General features: G+C 40.0%; 4 protein-coding genes and 1 long non-coding RNA gene across 10 annotated transcripts in view; 2 read left to right on the forward strand and 3 right to left on the reverse strand.

Annotated features, from left to right (window-relative positions):
* Nucleotides 1-457: 457 nt before the first annotated feature.
* lg14h18orf25 (linkage group 14 C18orf25 homolog) lies at nucleotides 458-10875 on the reverse strand. Of its 4 annotated transcripts, none has more exons than XM_017407888.3 (5): nucleotides 10660-10875; nucleotides 8771-9672; nucleotides 3698-3868; nucleotides 3140-3251; nucleotides 458-3027 (listed from the first exon to the last, which is right to left on the reverse strand). In XM_017407888.3, exons 2-5 carry the CDS (start codon nucleotides 9591-9593, stop codon nucleotides 2838-2840), a joined length of 1296 nt encoding a protein of 431 aa, XP_017263377.1. In that variant the 5' UTR covers nucleotides 9594-9672; nucleotides 10660-10875; the 3' UTR covers nucleotides 458-2837. The 4 variants fall into 4 exon arrangements, with proteins under 4 accessions (XP_017263377.1, XP_017263376.1, XP_017263379.1 ...); XM_017407887.3 differs by having other exon boundaries at nucleotides 8771-9675; XM_017407890.3 differs by lacking the exon at nucleotides 3698-3868 and having other exon boundaries at nucleotides 8771-9675.
* A 782-nt stretch (nucleotides 10876-11657) lies between these two features.
* LOC119617685 (homeodomain-interacting protein kinase 1-like) lies at nucleotides 11658-15264 on the reverse strand. The gene is made up of 7 exons (XM_037979524.1): nucleotides 14988-15264; nucleotides 14721-14903; nucleotides 14426-14607; nucleotides 14173-14296; nucleotides 13213-13323; nucleotides 12097-12180; nucleotides 11658-12008 (listed from the first exon to the last, which is right to left on the reverse strand). The coding sequence occupies exons 1-7, from the start codon at nucleotides 15174-15176 to the stop codon at nucleotides 11658-11660; spliced, it is 1224 nt and encodes a 407-aa protein (XP_037835452.1). The 5' UTR covers nucleotides 15177-15264.
* An 800-nt stretch (nucleotides 15265-16064) lies between these two features.
* On the forward strand, nucleotides 16065-20387 carry atp5fa1 (ATP synthase F1 subunit alpha). The gene is made up of 11 exons (XM_017407495.3): nucleotides 16065-16204; nucleotides 17331-17406; nucleotides 17525-17694; nucleotides 17871-18044; nucleotides 18235-18401; nucleotides 18789-19089; nucleotides 19207-19431; nucleotides 19510-19617; nucleotides 19701-19845; nucleotides 19935-20085; nucleotides 20160-20387. The coding sequence occupies exons 1-11, from the start codon at nucleotides 16145-16147 to the stop codon at nucleotides 20236-20238; spliced, it is 1656 nt and encodes a 551-aa protein (XP_017262984.1). The 5' UTR covers nucleotides 16065-16144; the 3' UTR covers nucleotides 20239-20387.
* A 498-nt stretch (nucleotides 20388-20885) lies between these two features.
* Nucleotides 20886-24275, reverse strand: hwa (huluwa). 2 transcript variants are annotated; one of them, XM_025004129.2, is made up of 3 exons: nucleotides 23447-24275; nucleotides 21559-21754; nucleotides 20886-21432 (listed from the first exon to the last, which is right to left on the reverse strand). In XM_025004129.2, the coding sequence occupies exons 1-3, from the start codon at nucleotides 23984-23986 to the stop codon at nucleotides 21266-21268; spliced, it is 903 nt and encodes a 300-aa protein (XP_024859897.1). In that variant the 5' UTR covers nucleotides 23987-24275; the 3' UTR covers nucleotides 20886-21265. The 2 variants fall into 2 exon arrangements, with proteins under 2 accessions (XP_024859897.1, XP_024859896.1); XM_025004128.2 differs by having other exon boundaries at nucleotides 21559-21757.
* Nucleotides 24185-27116, forward strand: part of LOC112450252 — a 17113-nt gene continuing 14181 nt past the window's right edge. Inside the window, exon 1 of one of the 2 annotated variants that reach the window (XR_003038805.2) lies at nucleotides 24185-24295. This is a non-coding gene — a long non-coding RNA (uncharacterized LOC112450252). Of the gene's footprint in view, nucleotides 24333-27116 lie in introns of both variants that reach the window. The other variant, XR_003038804.2, reaches the window with a different exon arrangement.

Consider the following 27116-nt stretch of genomic DNA (forward strand, 5'->3'; position numbering starts at 1 on the left):
ACAGCTGATGTTCTGGCCTGAGGGTGAAAGGAGCCAGCGAAAGGGCTCTGGTTGAAGGAAAAGGGCCCTGCCGACTGCATTGCTCCACTCATTGTCCTCTTCGTGTGAACTCCGTATGTCCCTCTAGTGGCAGGTGTCGTGGTACGACCTCTGACCCCGGCAGGCCAGGTTGGTGTGTGTGTGTATGTGCGTGTGGGGGGAGCAGGATTATTCACAGCCTTGCAGTTGTCTAGACTGAACACAGAATAAAAGGAAACAATGAGACATCCTGCTGAGTTTGCTGCTTATAGTGGGGAACACTCTCAGCCGAACGTAGGAATGTAAATGTTTAGAGTGTCACATCTTAATATGTGGAAGACATTTTTATCACCTGTCACCAAAGGCAATAGTAGCAGCATTAGCAAAAAAAATCTGTCCATCAACACAATAGGAATACAACAAACAGCTGTACAAGAAATCATTAAATAACACTATTTATTTACTCTTAAAATAGTTTCTTTTTGTTCTACAGACTTGAGTTCAAGGAAGTCAGGGTCCTGCAGAAGCGACAAAATATTTTTTTTTGTTAGTTTAAAATACTGACAATAAAACAATCAAAACAAAAGAAGAGCGAAGGTTGATTTACAGGAAAAGAGAGAAAAAAAAAACAACAAATCTCTGAATAGAGGCTAAAATATGCAATTTAACACACAATGTGCAACAATAATCAAACATCCCTGCGCAGATTTTTTGACCGATATCATTAGTAAGAAGAAAAGTGATGTCTTACCAGCAAGCTAAAGTAATCCCATGGAACAGTAGTTGATTTTGTAAAGCAGAACTGATCTGGCAGAAAGTTATTACAGAGGCAGCTGCGTACAGTAGAGAGAACTGGCCACATAAAAACAGACCGAACCGCATCTTATATTGAAAACATAGTTCATGCCACAACTTTATACGAAACAACTGAGTTTCAAATTTAATTCGTTAGATGTGCAAAGGGAGTTCACAGTGAAATGCAAAACTGAGAACAAATATTCTGCTTGGACTTTGGTTTAGATTTTTTTCCTACTTTAAATCTTTCCCTTTCTGTGACCTGCAGAGGTTAATGCATTTTTTATCTTCAAGCATCACTTAAAGCAACGCGTTTCCCCCATGTCTAACCGAAGAAATTAAAAAAAAGTTTGTAAATTTTGAGTCAAAACTGCAGGGAACAAGCAAGAAGGCCCCGAGGAGCAGGGTAAAACCAGCACACACACACACTAAATGTCTCACCACAGCGCCCCCCCCACACACAAGCACAAACTCAACACTACTCTTACATATACACACACACACACACACATATGTGCTTGTTTCACAAATATTAAAATATACGCATGAGGGACTGCAAAATGCACTATTTTGTCATTTAAAATAAGCTTTATACCATTCTAAAAGGAAAATAGTGCACAATTGAAGGCATTCAAGCCGTCTTACTTTGCAGTACTCGAAGGAAGATACATTTTCTGTTATTAACAAGGGTTCCCCGAAGTTTTAAAGGAGTTTGCACCCATTCAGGATAAACACAGAGCAAAACCACCCAACCAACCAGCACTGCAAGGTCATACATTCACTGATAACCAGACAAAAATGTGGCGTCAATACCTCTTTAAACTAAAGTGACGTGACTTTTGCCAAACACACTATCAGGCTCTCGTCTGGATGGGGTGAAAATGAGCCAAATGTCGTAGTGTCTGAAGTGTGTGCAAGGTGTACATGTTCGCACAGAGTTGGGAGCTCAGGCAGTGGTTTTCTGTTGTTTCGAAGAAAACAAAACATAGATGTAACAGCAGAAACAAAACCTACACATAGAATTAAACTAAGTTTAGGAAATGTATATTTGCATACTTGTGAAGATTATTCAGCAGACGAGAAGACTACCACCCTCTTGTGTATATGTCAGATCAAAACCTGTTCAATTAGCAGTCCAATTATTCAATAAAAGTAGATTTTTTTGCATTGTTTAAAAAAACAGATTTACAATCCCGAACCGATTAATGAGCTTTAGAGGAGCTGCAGTGGGTTTAGTTACCTTTGGACAGAGCCAGGCCATAGCAGGTGGTTTTTGATCTCCTCATTTAACTTTCTGCATTATATATATATAAAAATATATTTTAGAATATTTACTGGCTCCATTGAGTCAAAACACTCCCTAAAAGTATCAGAACAAGCCGTGCCTTTTTCAGACACTGTGCAAAGCAAGCCGTGAATGCAGACTGATTTCTATGCACATCCAGTGTTGAAAACAAAATCACCCAATAAACAAAATTAAACTCTGTCATCTATTGATGATCTACTGTACAATGGAAAACATCAGCTGCAGTTTTTTTTTTTTTTTGTAACTGCAGGTAAAAATGCAAAATCTGGTCTGAAAACACTCGAGTCTGCAGTGAAGCAGGCCAACAGCCGGGTTGGGACAACAACCTGCTGTAAAGCAGCAGAAAGTTCTCACTGTACAGCTTAAGAGCACAAAGGATGACTACGTACATCAGTTATTGAGGTGTAACCGAGGTATTAAACGAAGGGAGAATATTGCTATCATTAACAGTTGAACACTCTTGTTCATTTCCACTTGCACTTACAGTGCTGTGCCGTTTCATTCCTGCTGATTTCATAGCAGACAGGCTAAAAATAGGGAATCACATCAGTAGAATGGCTTTGATACATGACCGTTGGACAGAGAGTTCAAAAACAAAGAGCGCTCTGGAGCAGGAGGAGTCCATGAGAGGTTACAGGTGGCTGCAAATCTAAAGGAGGATTTCAGCCTTAACTCAGAGAGGAGGAGGAAAACTACAAGGTTTCGGTGCACACGCCGTTTAAAGTAGATATTTGTGTCCGGCGTCCTCATCCAGCGTGAGGTCCACCACTTCGGGAGGCGACACCCAGTTGGGCCGAGGCGAAACGGCAGTCCAGAGCTGAGACTGATTTGTGCTGTTTAACTGCTCCACTGAGTTCTCCTTCCAGGAAGACAAACTCTTTATCACCCCTCCACATGGATGGGCACATCTAGTTTTTTTTTAAAAAGGGGAAAAAAAAATTAAAAAGTTTTTTTTTTTCTAAGCGTGAGGTAACAACAAATAAACTAAAATACAACTAGCATCCTATTGAGTGTCTTTACCGTGCTTTTTCTTGCACTCCAACTATTTCCACCTCACTGTCAGAGGAAGCAACATTAATCTGGCCTTTGTGCTGAGAGCTCTCCTTGTGCGACAGCTCTGCCTCCACACGGCCTGAAATAAACAAAAGGAACAGTCACACATTGGGAGGAGGATCAAAGCAGTGGAGAGCCTCAGGCCTCGCTGACGCATGAAGACTGCAGCTGCTTTGACACAGACAAAAACAAAACCACCATGAATGGACACTTGCATAGGAAGAAGAAAACAAAAATGACTGGAATAGAATGAACTGATACCGTAGACGATTGTTTAATACCCGTGCTATGTTTTTTCACATCACCTTGTCAATTCAGTTTTCTTGATGTAAGGAAAAAAAAGCACCAAATGCAAACCATGAGTGTGTGAGATCAAGTGTACTTCAAAGGCACCTTGCTGAGATAAAAAAAGCCAGTTTCCCCAGGTTGCCTATGGGTGATACCTATGCCCTTTAAAGCCCCCTCCCATCTGCTTTCACTGAGAGAAAATGATCAGTTAGGATATATACCGGGTTTGTAACTGACCTGAGGTCGAGCTCAGAGCTCTTACACACACAGAGTGTGCTGCCATATCCTGGCCTCTGTGTGTTTTTAGCTCATGCCTTATCACCGTAGGCCGAACTGTCGCCACACTCACACTCTCCTGGTTAGAATCAGTGTCTGAAATATCATAGTGACCCACTACTGGAGGCCCGTCTGCAGGAAACAAAGAAAACACTTTATTATTTAAACCACGCCTGCGATTCGAGGGACTCTGTTCAGAGGAGAGACTGAATCAGTTTGTTATTTGCAGCACCTAGAATATACATAACCAAATATACTCTGCAATCCCCACAGGTATATATATATATATATATAAAATCACCTGTAAAATGAAACATTTGTCAATATTGGTTTGAGAGCATTGACTCATGCACAACTGCAACTTTTGCCATGGTGAACAGGCTTTTACAACCCCCAACTCTGAAAAAGTTGGGAGATTGTGTAAAAAGTCAATAAAAACAGAATGCAATAATTTGCAAATTATATAAATCCATATTTTATTCACACTGGACCATAATAAAAATATAAAATGTTAGGAAATTGTAACACATTTCAAAAACATTCTCCTCCAAAACCTCCAGCAGCTGATCTCCTCAGTTCCTAATGTTTACAGACTGATGTTAAAAAAAAAAAAAAGATTAGATGCTTCATAGTGGTAAGTGGTTTGAGATGTGTTACTGCCATCAAATTCAAAATTACCTTATTTTTTCCTAAACAAAATGTACAACTTTTGAGTTTCAATACTTGATATGTTTACTATGTTCCAGTGTGAATCAAATATGTTTACTATGTTCCAGTGTGAATCAAATATGGGTTTGTAAGATCTACAAACCACAGCAATCCATTTTTAATTGACATTTTACACAACTTCTTTGTAATTGGGCTTGTAACTTATTAGAGTGGTTTGCACTTCGTTAATAAATCTTCTGCAGCATAATACATTTTTTTTCCTTTCCGTTTATTGGTTTTAAAAGAACAGCCATTCACATAAAAACTACACTAGATTACAGTTATTACAAACCACCTAAAATAACCTTGTTCAGTGAATCGAATGTAATTGGATACAACAGAGTGGAAAAGCAGAAACGCGTATCTTTGCTCTACCCTGTAAAAAGAATCTCTCGGAGAGACGGAGGCTCTGTGAACCAGACATACGTGTAGGTGTTTGAAGGGGGTTTTGTCTGGACAGCATGTACACTGAGAGATGTGAGAGTACAACAGCTGATTGGGCTGAAATACACAGGTACCAGAGGTACCGGGGAAACAAAGCACTTGCCAGTGTAAAAGTTGGGTATCAATGAATGGAAAAGGACAAATGTAAACAAGGATAGTCTCTTTGGTAAACATTGGACTGTCCCTGATTCTTTTTTTCCAGTGCATGTTCTGTTTGCACCAAGTTCTCTTTATTGTGTTGGCAAAAACGTTATTATAAAGGTACCTTCAGTTTTTGACAAACCTACAGAGGCTGACGCCTCTTAGAGCATGTGTTGCCATTGAAATCCAAATGGCAAACAAAGTAAACACCAAGAAAAGGAAGACTAAAAGAGAAAAAAAAACATGGGGCAAGGGGAGTTAGATAAATCATCCTGTTTGTCACCACTTATCCGCATAAACACAGTTATACCTTGCACACATGCTGCTGATGAGAATTATTTTGGCCTTGCACATTCTACATATTGATATAAGAGCATGCAAACAAGAGGAGCAACAATGTGATCAGATTTAAGTTCTGTAGAACTGACGGCTATTTACACACAAAAACGCTTCACATCCCATGTTACTAAAAGAAATGAATGGGTTATGGGTTCCTTCATGCGTGTCTGATGTTTTGCAGTGTTAGCAGCGATGAGAGCAGCTCCATTAATGGTCAGATTAAGTTAGTACAGTTTGAAGAAGGGCTTTAGAGATCACAGGATCTGAACCAGAGAAGGCCACTTTATCACCCAGATCTGTTCTTTCTTCCTCCCTTCCCTGTCTGCAAGAACATCATCATACTCCACGCAACAGTGCCACTGACGTGTAAATTTGCTGCTTGACATTTAAGATGAAGTTCGAGCTGCACGCGGTGCCCCGCGGAGAAAAAAAGGCCAAGCTGGCAGGTGAAACCAGTGCAAACAAAACCAAACTAGGCAAATAGATCAGGGATGATTTGATGCTCTTGGCACTCAGCTAATAGCAAAAAAAAAGAAACCCACGTGTCGTTTGATGGCGCCCATTATCTGCACGGTGGCGTCTAAAAATGAGCTATGTTTTAACTTTTCTCGCTCAATAGCTTCTTCACGCTGCAAAAAGGCAGCAGGAGGAACAAACGTAACAGAAAAGCCAGCGTTTCAACAATATTAAAAAAAAAAAAATACTCTAATGTAAATTTGTAACAATTTCCTAAAACCTAACAAAAAGCAAGCACATTGCCTTTATTTTTATGGGTACGTTTATGATAAATGTTTTGATGTTAGTAAAGCTATGTCACCAAAATTAAACGTCACAAGATTTTCCTGAAGCATTTGCAAAGTGCAAATGGGTCGAGAAAATGAAGAGTAGGTGGTGGGTTAAATTTGATTGCTACAGAAATAGCACTGAAAATGCTTTATCTATCATACCATGACTTTAGAAAGACAAGGCACATGCTATTACACAGCAGCACCTACCCAGCACTGTAATGATCACGCTTCATAGGTGCTGCAATACACACTTTATATGAATTACATAATCTGTGTGTTTGTACAGCTATTAAACAAAAACGAACAAGCCAAACAATACTTAATACAATAAGACCCCTGATTCATCAGTGTAGTGAGATATGTTCTGTGTCCACGTCACAAATGAGATGAATATGTCTGAATGTCAAATCTCACAGTGATCCAGTGCCAGCAGGAGCTTGGGAGCCTCGGGTCAACTTAGTCCAGTTCAAACGACCAGCTCAGGCCCATCTGCTGGTAATAATGTATCTGCTTACGGAACTCACATCTTCACATCATTTATGTATAATATTCCATTGCCATGCTTTCAGAATCAGCTAGTTCTACAAGTCTTGTATGACACAGCAAGACGTGAAGCAAAGGTGATATCTAAACATTCAAGAGACCAGGATCTGGAACAGCTAAATTCCCATTCTGAGCAACAACTTCAGGAATGATGTTATTGTTGTTTATAGGGGTGGGGGTGAGACTGTTGTTCTCTCGTGCCAGCATGTAGGCAGCCATGGTTTCTGCAGACTCTGACGATGGTAAAAAGGAACTTGGGGGGGACAGTCGGGCTCCCTGCTGCCCCTCGGGGGCATCGCTTGAGCGTTTGGACGAATCGTTGTCTGAGTCGAGGTGTGCGAGCTTTTCCATCCAGATGCGGAAGCGCTCCTCGGTCTGACGCTGCATGACGGCAAAGCGCGTCATAGCCTCCTCCAGAACGCTGCCGATGCCGTTCCTGTCCCACGAACTGGTGTCCAGCAGCCCATGAATGTGGGCTCCCACTCTGGAACTCTCCGATGCACGTCTGAAGCCAGCTTTAAAGACATTGAGGCCAAGCCATAAGAAAATACAGTAGCACTTTCATGCTTCGGAGGTGGACTTGTGTATTAAATAGAAAATGAATGTTTGTTTCTGGTTACGTGCAGATCGACTCTTTCATGCTGATGAACTACGTCATGCAGTTGTAGCACTTAAAACAGTGTCCAAGATGTAAAAATGGTTGAAAACATTTCATGTGCTAAGAGATCCCTAAAAGAAGAAAACTGGATGTTTTGGGTGATTGATTCAGTGACTATGGTTTGGAAAATATGTTAACGGGTGAGTCTTTCAACACAAATCCATAAAAGAAAACTTAACTGCTACAGTCCAATCCAGACATGTTTGTAAAATAATTTATCAGCCAAAAACACTTCTGCCAGGTTCTTAAAGCAACAACTTAGTCATACTAAATTTAATATAATCGAGTTAAACAGGAATTCATTTTAAATTAAATCTCTATGTACAATATTTAAGGTTCTGTATATGATGAAAAAGAAAAATATTTGTGAGTAAAACTTTGGCTGAAATGATTAGACTTAAGTAAACAAAGACATTTCTTCCAATAGCACTATTAAACGATTAAATACTGATATGTGAGAAGTACTTGACAGCTCACCAAGATATTTCTCAACCAGTGATAATGTACAGACAGACACTACGATCAGAGTTTTCCTTGTGTGTTGATAAGCGTTGGACATTTCTGCTTCTCAGTCAATGTCGTTTTCAGTCAGAGTTGTGTATGCAGTAAGTGGTTGACACAAGAGCAGCATAACTCTTTGAAAATGCTACTAAGAGCCATGCAAATAAAAAAAAAAAAAAAAAATAATTAAATCTCGTTTGAGCAGAATAAAGAGCATCACCAATTTGAACCTAGAAAATAAAGCTAGCATGACTGATAAAGACAAAAAAGATATACTAAATTCCTAACAGTCGTTTAGGTGATCTAGACATTTGGAATATATCTAGTATCTAAAAATATATATACATATATAGATATTCGCTCATATCACTGTAGAGCAGTGGTTGAAGAAATCCATGATTAACGTGTTAAAACTGCAGAAATCACACTGAATGTTAAGGTTATTACCACTTCATGAACTGATCGACACCAACTAGACATCCACAGAATGCAAACTACGAGACGAAGCTCAGACAAAACATGAAAAGTAAATTGACAAGTGACTACACACAGATCCTCTAAACAACACTTATGCGTTTAAAGACAATGGGAATGACTATAGATGATGAATGAGAAATCAACAAGAAAAAGAAACTAGAAAGTGGTTGGTAAAACGAGCACAGACAAAGCAAGCCTTGTATTCATGTAAGAGCACACAATTTTTGTACATCTCAATTTTATGTTAAGTTGAAATTTAGATTCTGTTTGTTTTAAACTTTATAGCATGCTAAACTGTGTCAGACTGTTGACCAAATATCACTTATTCTTATATGCTGCTTGTGTTTAATTACAATGTGTATTCTATTGTCTATATTACCGTTAATCATGTGTAGTACTGTGCAATAAGACTACGACAGGATCATTGAAGGTTACCTGGAATATCGGTCTTGATTGTCTTGCTTCCTCCAGAAGTGTCATCATCATCTGAGGAGCTGGTGCTGGAGTCACATGTGAGCTCACTGTCACTGGTACTGCTGTCCTGCAGCAGGTTATACTTCTTCCGTGCTGCTGCCTCTCGTTTCTGCCTCAGCAGGCGCATACGCTCTTTGTGTTTCTGGCTCCGGTGACCTTTCACTTTTGCCAGCTTGCCATTGGTTTGTTTCTCCGGCCCTGCTAGTGCTTCGGACGGCTGGCAGCGGTTCTTCTTTGCAGCCATCGCATTCGGGGGCATCTCACTTTCTGAATGTGACCGCCGAGACTTCCTCCCCCCAGAAGCAGTGGCAGATGTTTGTCTTTTTGCCATTTGCCCCGGATCATTTGCAGTTTCCATACTGCCCTCTCCATCTTCTCCTACAGGAGGATTAGCACCCTCTTCCCCTGAGGAAAGTGTGTCTGAGTCAGCCAGGTGGCCACTGGATGAAGGAGAGAGCATGCAGGGATTTGAGGAATCACTTTCGTAAATGTGACGCGACACAGGCTTCCCACTCCCTGCAGATGAATGCTGGGACTCTGGGGAGTCGCGACGGAGCTCCTTCATCAGGCATGGCATGGAGAGGAGACTTTGCTCACCCTCAGTATTCAAGGGGCTGTCTGCCTCCTTTTCCCTTGGAGGTGAACTGGTACTAGTGGTGGTCTCTGTTTTCAGATGCTCATCTTGTTCTCCTTGAACAGAAGCTGTGGCTGATTGTGCTTCATCAAGGCACTCTGGGAGACATTCAGCATCCAGAAATTCTTCTGCCTTCTCTGAATCAGCCATTTTTCCCCCCTCCAGCTAGTTAAGCCCAGAGCCCAAAGGTCCAGCAAATATGGACCAATGTGCCTGGACAGGAACTCACCTGCTGGAAGAAAGAAAATATGAAAAGTTACTAAACCGTGCTAGAATATGCCAGATAGTTTAGAGCTGATACATCAGGTTTAAATTCACTTGAAACAAAGTGAGGCTGATATATACGGTTATCTGTATTGGAAAGGTTTTAAAAGTACTCGTAAAACAGTAAACGAGAATAAAACTCCAAACTGTGTACCCTTAATTGCAGTTTCATTCATGCAAGTGTTCCAATAAATTAAATATGACATGCTTTAAATATAATGAAGTAGACTTCTTGTTTTATGTAAGATAACAAGCATCGATTTTTCAAAACCCCAACATTTTAATTTCCTCCTGCCACATTAGAAGCAGGTATTAGAAGTTATTAACAGTAGAAGAGAAACTTGGAAGGCAAATCAAACAAAAATTACAAAAAGGTAGGTTTGAAATATAGTATTTGAATATTAAATTAATACTTTAACAATAAACTCACACTAAAGTAGCTAACATACTACTATGTACGGTGCAGAACTGCTATGACATAAAACACCAAGTATACCAGCTGTTCCTTTGCATCTGCGACTTCAAAGTCAGTCCACATTTACCATAATTTCCTCGGTTTTGCTGCGAAACAATAGTGTAATTTCACATCCAGAACTTAATAGTAGATATTTACCTAAAATTCAGCCACTCTAAAATATTTATTCACTTTATTTTTGACTGAATTTTTAATTAGTTGTGTCTGTGGCTAGCTGAGGTGAACACAACCTTTTGCTGCGTAGTGAAGCTAATCTCGGTCGGTCACAATCATACCCTTTCGTAAACTTGGCGATAAGAACACAAGTCGCAGAAACGATAATCAGGTTGCAGGACAGCTGCAATGCAAGGTTCTATAAATGGCAGCAGTATCTAACCAGCCCGAGAGCGCAACCAGGCAGGATCGGGTCAGCAGCTACCAGCTAAAGGCGATAGCCCACACACACACGGCGCTCGAGTCGGTTAGGTTTGAACTTACCACAGCGTTAGTTTGTGATTCCTATCACAATGTCGGACTTTTTAACATCTCTTGTATTTTTCAGGCTCTCCGACTTGCGCTGCACAAACAGCACCTGGTTTAATTCACGCTGTTCGTTAACGAAATGAAGAATTTTTAATGTGTTTTTTGACGCAGTCTGCTCACAGCTTCGCGAGCTCTCTTAGCTGTTAGCGGTTAGCTTCGTGTTTATTTAAAATGTCGCTCACAAAGCTACTGTGCAACTTCCGGTTTCCTCGTCAGAATTGACCCCCCTCTATAGGTCAAACAATGGTACTACAGGTTTTTAAACCTATATCTGATAAATAAGACTTGACAAATACTTGGTTGGTTTCAGAAAATAATCATCACAATTACTAAGAAATGATCTGAGGGCAATACTTTGATTTGATTGCAAGTGATGTCAGATCAATCCTCTGTGTTTATACACATTTACATAATATAAAGTACCCTCCACTGTATTTATGTAAACAGGAAACTTAAGTTCCTGCATGTTTTTTTTCTGTCTATGAGCTTGTATGAAGCAAGAATCCATTAGAAAATGGGTGTGACCAAGACTATCAGTGTTTATTAGTCTCTACGTAGAGATTCCTATTGACTGTCCAAAAATCCATAGTTCCTAAACTACATGATATAGTTATTTTGGTGCCTGCTGTTGTATATGGATGGAAGCTTTCCTTTCGGTGTAAAAATTCTTGGAAAGGAATATATTTGTGTATAATGAGCTCAATTCACAAAGTGTTTTGCATCTTAAAGCAAAATATGTCAATAAATATCTTACAAAAGCATATCTCAATGCATCTGACAGTCTCTGCATGGAGTTGTTTACGCTTTTCCACAGATAAAAACACACTCGCTTTGGTGGATCAGAATAGTTTTAGGACCCTACAGAACTGCCTCCCATTGATATTATGTTAATTGATGACACGACGGTTTGCCTGATTTATTAAACTCAAGTCTTGATGGTTTGCCATGAAATCCTACTGTCCATTTGTTGTTCTCCTTCCCCAACAAAAGATTGGCTTCAAACGTTTCTCCTTCTTCTTCTTCTTCTTCTTTGGCCTGCTGTCGTCTTTGTTGACCACATTCTGATCTTCCACAGTCACAGCAGGGGCAGCTTCAGGCGGAGGGGCTCTGTCCTCCAGCTTGGAACTTGTGGCCCCGTGGGACTCTTCATCAGCGTCGCAGTGCTTCATGGTAATAAAGGCGTGGGCAAGGATTTCACTCGGGGTAATCCTGTTTTTCTCGTCCCACGTCAGCATGGCCTTCAGGAGCTCGATGCATTCCCTCCTCTCCTCTGCCTCTGTCGGGTTGTCTGGCTCCAGCTGGATCTGAAGAGTAAAACAACAGATCTCAACAGCTGTTAAAATATCTTGTATAATTATTAAAATTCAGTAATTGGAGTTCTTGCAGACTTGCCATTCTCATTTCATCCAAACAGCGGAACGTGTAGGTCCTTTTGTCTCTCAAATACTGTTTCTCGCCACAGTATTCCTTAGGGGTCTGAAGGATTTAAGATGTATGTTAATCCCAAATAAATGGTTTCCTAAAAGGCACTTGTTGAGTACAAAGATAATAATAATGTTTTTTTTAATGCACGCTGCCAAAAAATGGAGGTGGACAATAATGGGTTTGCCTGTGTTGGTTTTTACCAAAATATCTCACAAACCAGCTGACTAATTTTAATGACTCCTGCAGAAAGTAATTGTTAGATGAACGTCTACAACTCATTAACTTGTGGAGTCAACCTGTTTCACGATGGCTGCCACAGCAAGCTAACCTCAGAAAACACAGAAAATTGCTATAATTCTGTCACGCTTACATATATTGTGCTAGAATTTGATGTGATTGTAGCTGAGAGTCATTCACAACACATGCTCTAAGAGCTACTTGTTGCTCAAGATCTTTGCTCAATACTTTAGTAATAACTGTTGAAGTTAAGCCTATTTATCTGTTAGCAAAATATCTCATGAACTACTGGATGGATTTTAATAAAACCTTCAGAAAGTAATCACTAGATGGACATCTACAACTGATTACTTTTTGGAGTCAATTCAAGATGGCCAGCACAACTAATCAAACTTAGCCAACATAGAAAATGGCTATAACTCAGTCTATTTAACAGATATTGAGCTAAAATTTGTTGTGACAATGCCTAAGAGTTATTCACAGCACATACTCTGAGCGACACATGTTGCGTTTTGGTCAAGGTTTAACTAAAAGAGCTACGACTCCATTACTTCTCAACATAGGATGATTTTAGTTTCCAACTTTGGCACGAAAGGCAGAGGGCGATATGCATCCCTTCAGGGAACGCTATGCTCCTATTATTTTATGTTTTAAAATTAATAAAGAAAATGTAATCTGAAGTATTTTTAGACTTCCTGTTGTGGTTCTTGAAGAGGTTTACTTTTACTTTGTACTTTTTTTTTCCAACATGTCTTTAAAAAAACAAGAAAAGAAATCAAGTTACCTCAATTTAGGATTGTAAAGACATGAATGACCGAAAACCTTCACTAACGATGCTTGTTGTACCTTCAGCACCCACGTGTTGCAATCTGTCCTTTTAAAATACTGCGTTGATTTAGAACCAGCCTCAATAAGGTGGTCTGGTGGAGGTCCCAGGAGGTCGACCATGTACTGCAGCTGAAAACAAAACACATCACATCTGCACTGATTTTGCTTTCTAATTATTAATTGTGAAACAAGTGTGAAATGCTTTGGCTAAAATACTGATCAATACCATCAATACCATATACAAGAAACTAACAAACTAAAATACAATAAACACATTTGGCTGTAGCTACATTTGATAAAGATGAATTTGCATTTTTTTACCACCTGCTGCTGAAGGCAATGGTGTTTTTTCTTATATCTATGTTTGTTTGTCTGTAGTGTTAGCAAAATAACTCATGTACCAGTGAGTAGATTGTAATGGAACTCTTAGAAAGTAATCACTGAATGCACAGCTATAACTGCTTAATATTTTGGCATCAACCACATTTAACATGACCACCTTAGATAGAAAATTTCATAATAAAAATGGCTATAACTGGTATTTTTTTACAGATATTGAGATAAACCTTGGAGTATTTGTCACTAAGAGTCATCTTCAACTTAAACTCTGAGCAGTAATTGATTGTACAAGTTCTGTTTGTAAAAAATTGCCATTAGTGAAATTACCAGAAAGTAATCACTAGATGTGCATCTTCAATTCATTAACTTTTGAAGTCGACCCAATTCAAGGTAGCTGCCACACCTAAGTGACATCAGAAAGCACAAAAATTGGCTATAATTATAAATTTGATGTGGTAGTAACCTAGGTTCATTCCCAACACATTCTGAGAGCCAACACATTTTGCAAGATGTCACACAAGATTGATTAAAATTGGTCTAAAACTAAGCCATGAAAGGCAGTGGGCGATATGCATTCCTTCAAGAAAATGGTGGGTCTTTAAGTTTCCAAATTAAATAGGTGGAAATAGAGTAAATTACTATTTCATATTGATTTGCTGCTGGGAAAAGTGTACATTTGAACACCATCGATGCCATCACACAGCCTAGGCACCAGATGTCCAAAGCCTCAGAATACGGGAGCCCCAGTAAAAGTTCAGGAGCCCTGAAAATAAAAAATAAATAAAAATTTAGCAGACCCTATGTGGAGCCTCATCACACAAAGTGATGTTGATGGGTTGAGGTTACTGCAAACACCACTGTGCACAAAGATCTGCGTGTCCACAAAACTTACTTAAAAAACAGAAACTGATCAATCCTGGTGAACATAGCTTGGTGCGTGAAGATAGCCAGGCCAAAATCGATCAGCTTGACCTGCAGTGGTTTTGTTTTCTGATCCATCAGCATGATGTTGTTGGTCTTCACATCAGTGTGGATCACTCCAACTTTCTTCAGTGCATCAAATGCAGTGGCCAGCTGCAAATGATGGTGAGAAGATTGAATAAACAAAACAAAACAAAACAAAAAAACACGGTCAGGCCAGATTAAAGCTGCAGTTTTTATAAGTTTACCACATAAAGTTGCCATACTTGCTGGATGACTGCTCTGATGTCTTGCAGACTCATTGGTGTTTTCCTTTGTTTCATGTACTCTTTGAGACAGATGTCACACATTTCAAAAACCAGATATGAGTTCACGCAGTGCTCGAGGTGAAACCTGATGATGTTCTGCTGATCTAGATGGTGTTCCATTAAAAATTTCATCATGTATGCCTGGAGAGGCATAAAAGGCATTGACACGGCTCGTCATTCGGTTAGGACATCTCTTTCACAACTCATATATAGACAATGTCCTACCTCATGGTTCAACTTCCTGGAGCCTCTGGGAATCTTTATGGCCACATTTGTTTTTGTCCAACTGTCCAAGCATTTGAACACAACCGCAGAGGAGCCGAGTCCAAGGAATTTCAGGGTTTTGTATCGGCTGGGCAGAGGACACTCGTGAGGGCTGAATTTAGAAGAAAGTGAACAACATCCATTTCCCATTGCTGGCGTGCTTTCAGTAAGCTGAAAATGAAATAAATAAACAAATAAATAATTGATCACAAACTGAAACTCAACTTGAATATATAATCTTAAAGATACTGTTTGGCTCATGGCTCGACATCAAGATAATCTATAGCCACTGGCTACAACTGACAGAGAGAGTGAAACTACTGAGAAACAAAATGAAGCCAATGCAACATTTGTAACACACACAAAACAAAAAACAAACAACAAAATACATACCAGCAATTTGCCGCTTCAGTAAGCTTGGCTGTGTTGATTGTTGACTGATCGGAGCTCGTTTTCAACTCATTTGAAATAAAAACGTCCACAAGCATTTCAACTCCAATTTTTAAAAAATGCAAAATGCCATAGTCTTCTCTTCTACAGTACTGTGAAAATCAGTGGCTTTTGACTACACAATACAGCAGTCAAATGTGACAAACAAGCTTATTTGGTATGTTAAATCACATATAGCACATAAATGTTCATGAAATTATTCTTGATAATGACATCATTTTTAAAAAAGTTGCTGACATGCAACTTTCTATTTAAAATATTGGCAGTCGTTATGACTTTCAGGTTTGTTAGTGCTTATAATTTTCTAAAGTAGAGTTTTTTGTCAGTCATGAATTAAATTACCGTTATTGGTGTTTGTAATAAATTATTTATGAATACAGAAGTTACCGTACAGGCTTCGAAAGTTCAAAATAAAAGTATAGTTTTGAATTATAGATTTTCTTTTAAAATAACTTTCGTGCCACATAAGCTACAAAATCCTTAATACTGTTCAAAAAAGTTAACATAAAAAAATAAAAGATTTTAATAAAAACATGCAAAATTGTTTAAAAAAAAAGAAACGGACACTTTTATTTAGAAGTACTTCCGGTGTGCTGTGACGTCACTGCCGTGTCCGCCATCCTTCTCTCTCTTAGCTCCGGGAGCAGGAATATCCACAGGGCTCAAACATGCTGTCAGTTCGCGTCGCAGCGGCTCTTGTCCGCAGCTTGCCTCGAAGGGCTGGATTTGTAAGCAGTTCTGATGTGTTTGTCCTTGGAGTTTTGTTTACATTAACAAGAAATAAGCAGTTTTTTTATAACTCGAACCGCTGTCTTGTTTTGGGCGTCGCAGTCGTCTTTGAACTGGAGGACACCGGGCCCTTCAGTCACCGCTGATGTTAACATTTAGTTGACAGACATTTAGGATGTTACGCTGTTATTGACGGGAAGTAAATGATAAATTTAGTGCCTCATTAGTGTGTTGCACTGCGAAGAACTGTCAGCGGAGCATTTTAAGCTAAAGTAATGCGCAAACAATTTAGCATTAAGCTAGGTTTATCTGTCTTCTTGCTAGCTAGTGTTTGCAGATGTTCTTGCACAAGTTTTTGGGTGAAAAGTGCAAAATACTGTGGATTTTCTTATCAGTCTTAACAGTAAACATTTGACCTGTTAAGTATTACTATCAATTGACAGCGTTAGACAAGAAGGCATTTGCTCTTTATTCTTTAATTAGTAGTTTGCTTCATTACAAGCTTTACATTGAAGTTTGTCTATGACAGACCTATATTTACCAATATTTGACTAACTTAGAAAGCTATACATCGTGTAAGGACATAGGATTTTAAGAACGTTAAATGTGTTGCATTGCCTTAAAACATATAAAACAATTGCATAACAAAGTATGAATATAAACTACATATAAATGAATAGTCTTATCTTGAAAGGATTGAGGAATTTCTTGCAACCGTGCAAGACGTTTTATTTAAACTATAAAAAGCACTTTTTAAGATTATCAACATTATCACCTAAACTGCAGTAAGAGTTTTTATCACAAAAGTAATATTTTTTTAAATAATGCCTGATGACACATTAATTCTGCTGTAGTACTTGCATTGCTTTATAATTTTTATTGCAAAAATACCATGGATGTTTGTATTTGTGTGTGTGTATGTTTTCTTATTTGGTTGCATTTTGACAGTTTTGACCAATATCACTACAAATGTGTAGTGTTTTAGGCATGTTCCTAGATTTCTTTAAAAAATCACTTTAAACCTTTTCTTAGAATTTAATATCTTTAATTTAAGGACAGCATAATGTGCATCTTTAAAGTACATCACCACCATGAGTCTGATTATTACTTCTTACTGTGACAAAGGTTTCCAAGAATGTTGCTGCAGCATGTGTGGGGGCCAAGAATCTGCACACCTCTCGTCTGCAGTTCCAGAAGACAGGTCAGTGTTTAAGGAAATGTGTCCTACAAAAAAGAAAATATACTTTTTTTTCAGTAGGGTTCATATATTGACCGAAGTGCATAATTAGTAATTCTGGCCTGTTATTCATTCTTTAAAGGCACAGCCGAGGTGTCATCCATTCTGGAGGAGAAGATCATGGGGGCTGATACCAGCGCTGATCTGGAGGAGACTGGTCGCGTCTTGTCCATCGGTGATGGTATCGCCAGAGTGTATGGTCTGAGGAACGTGCAGGCTGAGGAGATGGTGGAGTTCTCCTCTGGTCTGAAGGTAATCTTCTCCTGCATTGATGATTGACCATTTTTGCTCTAACCACTTGTTAAATCCAAAAGCCTAGGGTAGTTTGGAAAAGACAGTGATCTGTAATTCTGAGTACAATAAACGGGCGACAATTTATGTTACACTTTGTGGCGTGTAACTGCTTCGTAATTGTTTTTCCTGTCCAGGGCATGTCGCTGAACTTGGAGCCGGACAACGTTGGTGTTGTGGTGTTTGGTAACGACAAGCTGATCAAAGAGGGAGACATCGTCAAAAGGACAGGTGCTATCGTTGATGTGCCTGTCGGCGAAGAGCTCCTGGGCAGAGTTGTTGATGCTCTGGGAAATGCCATTGATGGAAAGGTACTCATGTTCATTCATTGCCTCAAGAAGTTATTTATTATTACATTTGTAGTGAGCCCATATTCTTATAATTATGATAATGCTTTGAAGCAAAGAGAGACTGCGTGTTTTCTCCCATTTTTTTTATTAGATCACTAGAAACCAATTGAAATCATTCTGATCTGGCTTTATCCTTTCCTTCTGTTCAAAGGGTCCTCTTGGCTCCAAGACCCGCAGACGTGTGGGCCTGAAGGCCCCAGGCATCATCCCCCGCATCTCTGTGAGGGAGCCAATGCAGACTGGCATCAAAGCTGTGGACAGCTTGGTGCCTATCGGTCGTGGTCAGCGTGAGCTCATCATTGGAGACCGGCAGACTGGGTAAGAGGCTTCTGCTCAAAGCAAATATTTTAGCACGTGGCAGCTTGCGACGGTGTGATCCAGTACCTTTTAAATGCTGTTGTAGTGTGTTGTTCTGTGTTACTGTCTTCTCTTTCAACATTTTCAAATTGCAGAACCAAGTATGCAAAAGGTGGTTGTAAAGTACACAGAAAAGATGAACAAATCCTTGAAAATGTCCAGCTACATTTTTCATTTGTTAAATCAGCTTAAAGAACAACAGTGTTGATCTTTTTTTTTTTTTACTTAAAATGGGGATAAACTCATGCATTTTGTATTTCTAACAAAAATCATACCCAACATGAACATAAAACTATTTATCTAACATAAATGCTAGAGTCACATTAAGGCTTTACATTCTTGTTGCAGCAAAACTGCAATTGCCATCGACACAATCATCAACCAGAAACGCTTCAATGACGGAACTGATGAGAAGAAGAAGCTGTACTGCATTTATGTTGCCATCGGCCAGAAGAGATCCACAGTGGCTCAGCTGGTGAAGAGGCTGACTGATGCGGATGCCATGAAGTACACCATCGTGGTGTCCGCCACTGCCTCTGATGCCGCCCCGCTGCAGTACCTGGCTCCCTACTCTGGCTGCTCCATGGGGGAGTACTTCAGAGACAACGGCAAGCACGCCCTCATCATCTACGACGATCTCTCCAAGCAGGTGAGCTTTACGTCTCACGTTGCGCTTTTAGGCCGGGAAAAAAATCAGGCGCTGCTGGCGATTTTTAGAAAGCTTCCTGTAGGAATGACTCTAACCTTTTTCGCTGCTTTTCTGCAGGCTGTCGCCTACCGTCAGATGTCCCTGCTGCTCCGGCGTCCGCCCGGTCGCGAGGCGTACCCGGGAGATGTCTTCTACTTGCATTCCCGTCTGCTGGAGAGAGCTGCTAAGATGAATGACAACTTTGGCGGTGGCTCCCTCACGGCCCTGCCTGTTATTGAGACGCAGGCTGGTGACGTGTCGGCCTACATTCCAACTAATGTCATCTCCATCACAGACGGGCAGGTGAGTGGCCGACTTGTTTCATTCTGATAAGATAAGATCAGCCACAAGCTATTCTTTTAATGCTACGTTTCCACCCAGATCTTCCTGGAGACCGAGCTGTTCTACAAGGGTATCCGCCCTGCCATCAACGTGGGTCTGTCTGTGTCCCGTGTCGGATCTGCTGCTCAGACCAGGGCCATGAAGCAGGTTAGTCCTCGCAGTCTTCTCCCAGTTTTTCCATCGCACTGAAAATCTTCCATGTGAACTTACTTACTCCTGCCTGTCACCAGGTGGCTGGTACTATGAAGCTGGAGCTGGCCCAGTACCGTGAGGTGGCTGCCTTCGCCCAGTTTGGTTCTGATTTGGACGCTGCCACTCAGCAGCTGCTGAACCGTGGGGTTCGTCTGACCGAGCTCCTTAAACAGGGACAGTACTGTGAGTGCTAACTGCTCATTTCAGCGTCAACTTCAGATCACGGTTCTGTTTTTTTAGCTCACACTGCCTGTATTTCTTTAATCGCTCAGCTCCAATGGCTATTGAGGAACAGGTAGCAGTCATTTACGCCGGTGTGAGGGGACATTTGGACAAAATGGAGCCAAGCAAGATCACAAAGTTTGAGAAGGCGTTCTTGCATCACATACTGAGCCAGCAACAAGACCTGCTGGCATCTATTAAGTAAGTTAAAGTCTTTACAGATAGAATATTTTGAGTTTGAAGATGTCTTGTAACCATTTTCCTCTTGTTTGCAGGGCTGATGGTAAAATCTCTGAAGCATCCGACGCTAAGCTGAAGCAGGTTGTGTTGAATTTCCTCTCCAGCTTCGAGTAAAAGTTGTACTTTTTAATTAAGTTGTAGTTGTTGTTTGCATAGTGTGGCATCAGTAAAGCTATCTATGAACTTGGAAATAAATATAAAGAAGCACTTGATCTTTAATGTACAGATATCTCCTAACAGAGAATAAAAGTGTTCCAACTGAATGGCTAAGTTGTGTTTTTGCTTGCAGGGATGTTAATCTTGTTAGGATTTAAATGTTTCCATTTATCTTATTGGTATTGTTTTATTTTTAAATGACTAAACTGATCAATAAAACAATTTTTGCGGACAATTAGCTGCTCTAAATTTTTACACCAGTGCCCTCTGCTGGTTAGGAGTAAATCATATCTGATGGTACATGCCAGTGCTTAACTATTTTACAAAATATTGCCTTAAAATGTCTTCTGCGATTTACCAGGATCATCTAGGAGATGAAAAGTTAACAAGTAGCCATTACTCATTGTGTCAGGACTAATATAGTGGACAGGATTAACCTCGTTGCTGTCTTTATTGGAATGAGCTGGAGTAGCTTTAAAAAAAAAATTGAAGAAGAGCTGTATGCATGTAATATTTCCACTAATTTAATGTTTATTTTCTCTGGTGGAACTGTTGATAAACTATACCTGCTTTTAATTTAATTATAAAAACTAGAGTAGCCATCGGTTTATTCAAAAATCGCTTTATTAAAAAAATATTGGGTGAATCATAACCTTTCAAATTGTGAACCAAGTTCTTTTTTCATAACGTGACGAGCTGTGAAACAATCAGCTGAAGAGACGTGAGTGACAAAACGGTGACTTCCTCTAAACCATAACACGAATGAAGGGTGCAGCAAACATTTCACAATGATTAACAGAAGACGTGAGGTAAATATTCAATATGAACAAGATCAGTGACAGAGTGCTGTTTGCAACATGAAAATAATGTCAGAAGTTGTGCTCAGTCAGAGTGACGGCTTGTGACGTTAATAAAAACAATCCTCGAAGTAAAACTGGTATACCGGTATACACTTCACACAGTAAAATAACATTAAAAGCACTTATTACACCCAGTACTGCTTTATGTGCATCACAGGTCTGTGGTGGTTATGTTTGGGTATATTATTCTGCTTCACATAACACGGGTCGTAGTAATCCCACTCCATAGCTGAGGACAGGACCCCGTTGGACAGGCCGTCACTGTCTGCTGACAGAATCCGCAGGGAGACTCCTGGAAGACATAACGTCCAATTAAAACCTAAGAACACTGTAAAAGTGTGCTCATTTAGGAGAGATTATTTCAAAGGTTTGCTAAGAGTTACTTTGGTTAAAGTTTGGCTGTAGGAGGAGCGTGTACCTGCGCTTGCCCCAAAGTCGCTGTCCAGTCCTGAACCTGCTGCAGACGGGTTCAGGCAGGACGTCTCCAAGGACGGGCTGATGTACTCGCACTCCATTACCAGTTGGTCAAACGGGTGCGCGGCAGCACCGGGGTTCTCGTCCGGCAGAGTCTCGTAGGTGCTGCTCCGCCGATCGTGACCCACGTGTTCCAATTCCTGCTGTGAATCAAGAAACGAGTGTCACATTCGAGTATTTGACCTTATCTGAAAACCAAAGTTTGTGTTTTTCCCTTTTCTTTTTCCATTTGTATTAAACAAACCAACCAGGAAGACACTATATGCATTGTTTGACAAAGAAAATAAAAACGCACAAGATCTGCTTTTAATTTACCTTTAAATGGAATAATAGTAACTTTGCATGAAAACATGACTGTGCTATACAACAAAAATCATATGAGGGATTGTTGCACACTGGAAATCCTACTTCTAGCTGGTCCTAATCATTCAGGCACTGTTTATATGGTTTCCTTCACAATGTTAATGCCAGTGCATGTCATCTTTGAACAGGACTCAAACAGCCCTAGCAAGTTTGCGTCAAAAAATAATATAGACAAGGTTGTAGCCTGAATATGAAACACAGCACTAACTTATTGGCTGATAACTGCTTTACATGCATGATAATGTAAATACTTTGCTGCTGTTATCTGAAGCATTTTAGGTTCATATCAAATTATGTCCAAATCTTAAAATATAGGATAAAAAAAACAACAACCTGAAACACCAAATATGCTGCACTGTATAGATGGATCACCTCAGCACATGAATAATCTCGGCCATAAAACCCAATAAATAAAAAATCAAAAATTCACTGGGGAGGTATTGCAGTTTGTATTCGATCTAAATAATTAGGATTGAAATTATAAATGCATTTATAATGTGGGAACGCTGCTGTCAGAGTTCTGATTCGAAGAGAGGGATCACGTTCCTCCAGTTTTAGCTTCTCTCCATTGGTTCCCTTTCAAATCCAGAATAGAATATAAAATCTAAAAAGCTCTCAACAACCAAGCTCCAACAATATCACAGATTTTATTGTAACAGAGCATTACACTGTCAGCCTGCAGGTTTACTTGTGGTTCCTACAGTTTCTAAAACTAGAATGGGAGGCAGAGCTTTCAGTTCTCAGGCTCTTCTCTTGTTGAACCAACTTCCAGTTTCTGTCCATGAGGCTGACACCCCGTCTACTTTGAACACTGAACTTAAGACTTTTCTTACTGATAAATCCTATAGTTAGGGATCACTTGGGTTTTTCGGAGCCATCCCTTAGGCTTGAAAAACCTCTGACCATATTTCTTCACTCTGCTACTCTCTTTATTCTCTCTACTCTAAATGTTTGGATTTGCAACAACTGCTGCCATGAACCCGTTTTCTTCCCATAGAAACTCCACCAACAGCTTCTGTTTGTCTGGTGTGTCTTTCCTGTCCTCTCTAATCTGAGCCTGGTTCTGGTTCTGGTGGAGGTTTCTTCCTGTTAAAAGGGAGTTGTTTCTTTCCATTGTTGGGTGGGAGACTGCCTCATTAGACAGATAACTTTTATTAATTGGCACTTTATAGTGTACTGTATGTGATTGTATTATAATATAAAAAGATTGAATTAAGTGTAATTGAATTGGATTTATGATTTGGGTTCACTTTTCTTCTGCACTCTAACCTGAGATGCCTTCTGTTGGGAATAGGCGCTGCATAAACCAAACTGGACCGGATTGAAATTTGCAACACATTATTAGGAATTGATAAAAAAAAAACTACATCAGGTTTGGATCAGTTGTCCGCATCAGCCCAGCTGGTCTGAAGAACTGGATGAAAACATGAGGAGAACCTGAGCGGTCCTCCAACAGGACAGCCACTCACCATGGGGGAGTTTGGGGGGACCAGGTCGACTCTGGATTCAGACTCACTGGACTGCATCAGATTAGGCGCACTTCTCCACCAGCCCGCTTTGTTGCTGGGACGTGTCCAGGAGCTGGGGGGGACCTGGAGCCTCGGGGACGCGGTCCGGACGGTCCCCAGGGACCCCGAACCCGTGGCGCCGTCGGGCCTCAGCAGCCTGAACCTGGGGTTCGGCCCGGCCCTGTCTCTGGGTGACGAGGCCCTGGAGGAAGTGACAGGATGGGACAGGGACATGTAGGGCGTCCTCCCGTCCTGCAGCGGGGAAAAGACCACATCCCCGACTCTCGGCAGACTGGACCGCAGCAAAATGTCCTCCGTGTCTCCTCGGCCGTGTCCGCTGATCCTCTTCGACAACAGCAGGACCTTATAGCCCAGGAAGAAGCAGTTCAGCAGCAGCAGAACGACCACACAGGGGATGAGCAGAAGGACCACTAAAGTCAGGTTTGTCACGCTGGAACCCTCTGTCAGATTTGATGCTGTGGCCTGACTTATTTGCGACATGTCCTTTGTGGAAACATAACTTTAGACAAGCGCCGGTCGCCGCTGAGGTATCGCGTTGTCTCTCTTTGCACACCTGGTTGGACGTCTCAATCAGAGAGGACGGCTTTACAAACCCTACAGCTTCTCAGTGTCGTAGTTTCCCCAATTGAAATGCTGCCATCCATTGTAGACAAACATTATTATAATCACTGGGGCAAACACAAGTGAATTTACAGAACCACAGGTGTCTTGTTAGCAGAAATTATTCGTGTTGTCGTAGCAACTGTTCGCCGCTAGATGGAAGCAAGTGACACCTGAATTTTACATGAAGTAAGAGGAAACGATGATTTGATTCCCTGTCGATTCTGTAAGTTTGCCCACTTGCCTAAAACAGAGAAGTTTTATTTTAGTTTTAGCTTGATAAAGAAAAGCAGGATGACAGTTAAAAATCCAGAAAAATAAGAGGTTAAAATTGATTTGCAATTCATTGAAAGAAAACAGTAATTTCAACCCTACAATTTACAATTCTGTGTCCCAAAGATTGGTTATGTGCCCATGTGGGAATCAATCAATCAGTCTACCTGTCAATCAATCAATTAATCAATCAATCCATCAGTTAATTAAGGGCCTAGCATTATTTGAAGGAATGCATATCACCCGCTGCCTCTCATGCCAGATTTTTAAACTAAGATCATCTTGCAGCTGTCTTGGTCAAACCTTGAAAACAACATTTTTTGTAATATCATGCGATATTGCGAGCTGTAATGCTCATAATATGAGTATGACTCTCAGCTACTACCAGATCAAATCTAAAATCAAGATGTGTAAAAGTGCCTGACTTTTAGACAGTTTTGGGTTCGCTAATGTTCTTTAGTTGTGGTGGCCATCTGGAAATGGCCTGACAGAGTCAGTGTCTTTCATTCCAGCATTTTACTTTCCCAGGGCAGAACCAAGGAGCTGTCAGAGGACGTGCCGGGGTAAAGATATTAGGTCTACACAAGGCTGCAGTGGGGTTTAAGACCATCAGCAAATAGTTTGGTGAGAAGGTGATGACTGTCGCTGTAATTATTTAGAAATGGAAAAAATATGAAATCCCCCACCAGTCACCCTTGGTCTGGAGCTCCATACAAGATCATTAGAAAGGTATAGTGTCAGCCCAGAACCACACGGGAGCTTATTAATGATCTGAAAGCAGTCGGGACCATCTCGACCAGAGCTAAGCTCACTTCCAAACTTGATTAGGAGGAGTGTCTGAAATTAATTGATTAATTGTCATTTGTGTGCCACATGGGCACACAATAAGTCTGTGAGAGCCAGAATTCTGCCTGGGGGAGGGGGGGCAGGAGTTCAAAAACTTCTGCCCCTCACCTCAGTGACATAAAAGTAATTTTTAACTTTCGTATTATGTGCTTATTTTGTCTATTAAAAGAAAACCTAAAATAAAAGCGAGCCTGCTCAGTTCTTTGTAAGTGAACAAACTTACGAAACTAGCAGGGGGTCAGATAATGACTCCCACCACCGTACTTGAAACTGAGCAGCAACGTTCTCAAAGCTTTGTGACTGCACTTAGACTGTATTGTACTAATCCCCATGTTTTTGTTCAATTTAAAGACAATGGCTGAAAATAGCTACAGTTTTTAACAGTGACTCAAAACAGCTAGACAAAGATTATATGGAAACACAGCAGCCTAAATGGGACTTGAATAAATGCCCTTAAGAACTTTCAGTCAGTGTGGGGTTATTTACAGTACATTTGGACACAAATTATATTTTAGCTGTCCATCAAAGTAATCGTACCACAAGTAATCGTGTCTGGTTGATTATTTCTTAGTTGTAACAATTCTTCTTGGAACTAAATGTTAAACCGCTGGAAAGCCTGTTTATTTCCTCTTAAACGGCACCACATTTGTTTAAAAAAATGCATTTGTGGTTTGAGCAGCAGAGTTGAGTGTGTTGCTTGTGCCTTTTAAGAGCTAGCTAAATCTTCTCTGCCAACGCCGAACAGCTTCTTCTGTCATTCACTCTTGTTTTGAGCTCCTGGTATCCCAGGTGCTGACAATCAGGTGTCTGATTGGTGCCTGATTGCCAGCTGCTGTGAGCAACCGGTGGCAATCCCATATCTCCACAGTCTGGGACCAAACTCTGTCCTTTAAGATGACAGAGTTTATGAAAGTCTGTCTCCAGAATTACCGCTGATCTGGAAGGAATCAATTGTAGTACCAATAGCTAAACCAGGAAAAGACAATTCAAATCCAGAAAATTACAGACCAATAGCTTTAACATCAAATCTATGTAAAATAATGGAAAAAATGATTATAATAGACTAGTATATTATTTAAATAGTAAAGGATATATATCAAAATATCAAAGTGGTTTTCGAAAAGGCAGGAGTACTATTGATCCAACAATATGTCTAGAGCACGAAATTAGAAGAGCGCAAGTAAATAAGGAGAGTGTAGTGGCAGTATTTTTTGATATAGAAAAAGCATATGATATGATGTGGGTTGAGGGATTATTAATTAAATTATGCAAGTTGGGCATTAAAGGGAAAATATTTAAATGGATTAAAGACTTTTTAACAAATAGGAAAATACAAGTTAGAATTAGTGATGTAATCTCAGGTAAATATATTGTAGAGAATGGAACTCCGCAAGGGAGTATTATAAGTCCGTTACTGTTCTTGATTATGATAAATGATGTATTTAAAGATATTGGAAAAGAAATGGGATGTTCACTGTTTGCAGATGATGGAGCTGTTTGGAAAAGGGGGAAAAATGTTGATTTCATTGTAAAGAAGTTACAAAAGGTTATTATTGAAATAGAGAAATGGGCGTTGCAATGGGGATTTAAGTTTTCAGTTGAAAAAACAAAAGTAATGATATTTAATCGTAAAAAAATAAACAAGGAAATAAAATTAAAATTATATAACCAAGAATTAGAGCAAGTAAAGTGTATAAAATTTTTAGGATTATGGTTTGATGAAAAATTAAAATGGAATATACATATTCAAAAAATTGTTGACAAGTGTAAGAAAATTCTTAATATTTTGAGATGCTTGGCTGGCAGTGATTGGGGAGCAGATCGGAAATCACTAAAACAGATTTACACAGGCATGATAAGAGCAAATATAGACTTTGGTTGTATAGTGTAT

Source organism: Kryptolebias marmoratus, linkage group LG14, assembly GCF_001649575.2.
Source record: "Kryptolebias marmoratus isolate JLee-2015 linkage group LG14, ASM164957v2, whole genome shotgun sequence".
Classification (NCBI taxonomy): Eukaryota; Metazoa; Chordata; class Actinopteri; order Cyprinodontiformes; family Rivulidae; genus Kryptolebias; species Kryptolebias marmoratus.

What these genes read in the sequence shown, in the direction of transcription:
- lg14h18orf25 (XM_017407888.3), bottom strand. Translation starts at nt 9,593, where the DNA reads ATGGCTGATTCAGAGAAGGCAGAAGAATTTCTGGATGCTGAATGTCTC. An exon ending in AGCTCTGAGCTCGACCTCAG is followed by an intron (nt 3,252 to 3,697) that starts GTCAGTTACAAA and finishes TGTTTATTTCAG; the next exon opens with GCCGTGTGGAGGCAGAGCTG. An exon ending in GGAGTGCAAGAAAAAGCACG is followed by an intron (nt 3,028 to 3,139) that starts GTAAAGACACTC and finishes AAAAAAAACTAG; the next exon opens with ATGTGCCCATCCATGTGGAG.
- LOC119617685 (XM_037979524.1), bottom strand. Translation starts at nt 15,176, where the DNA reads ATGGGAAATGGATGTTGTTCACTTTCTTCTAAATTCAGCCCTCACGAG. An exon ending in TCAGAGCAGTCATCCAGCAA is followed by an intron (nt 14,608 to 14,720) that starts GTATGGCAACTT and finishes CATCATTTGCAG; the next exon opens with CTGGCCACTGCATTTGATGC. An exon ending in GCAACACGTGGGTGCTGAAG is followed by an intron (nt 12,181 to 13,212) that starts GTACAACAAGCA and finishes TAAATCCTTCAG; the next exon opens with ACCCCTAAGGAATACTGTGG.
- atp5fa1 (XM_017407495.3), top strand. Translation starts at nt 16,145, where the DNA reads ATGCTGTCAGTTCGCGTCGCAGCGGCTCTTGTCCGCAGCTTGCCTCGA. An exon ending in TGCCTCGAAGGGCTGGATTT is followed by an intron (nt 16,205 to 17,330) that starts GTAAGCAGTTCT and finishes ACTGTGACAAAG; the next exon opens with GTTTCCAAGAATGTTGCTGC. An exon ending in TCTGCAGTTCCAGAAGACAG is followed by an intron (nt 17,407 to 17,524) that starts GTCAGTGTTTAA and finishes CATTCTTTAAAG; the next exon opens with GCACAGCCGAGGTGTCATCC.
- hwa (XM_025004128.2), bottom strand. Translation starts at nt 23,986, where the DNA reads ATGTCGCAAATAAGTCAGGCCACAGCATCAAATCTGACAGAGGGTTCC. An exon ending in TCCCCCCAAACTCCCCCATG is followed by an intron (nt 21,758 to 23,446) that starts GTGAGTGGCTGT and finishes CTTGATTCACAG; the next exon opens with CAGGAATTGGAACACGTGGG. An exon ending in CGACTTTGGGGCAAGCGCAG is followed by an intron (nt 21,433 to 21,558) that starts GTACACGCTCCT and finishes TATGTCTTCCAG; the next exon opens with GAGTCTCCCTGCGGATTCTG.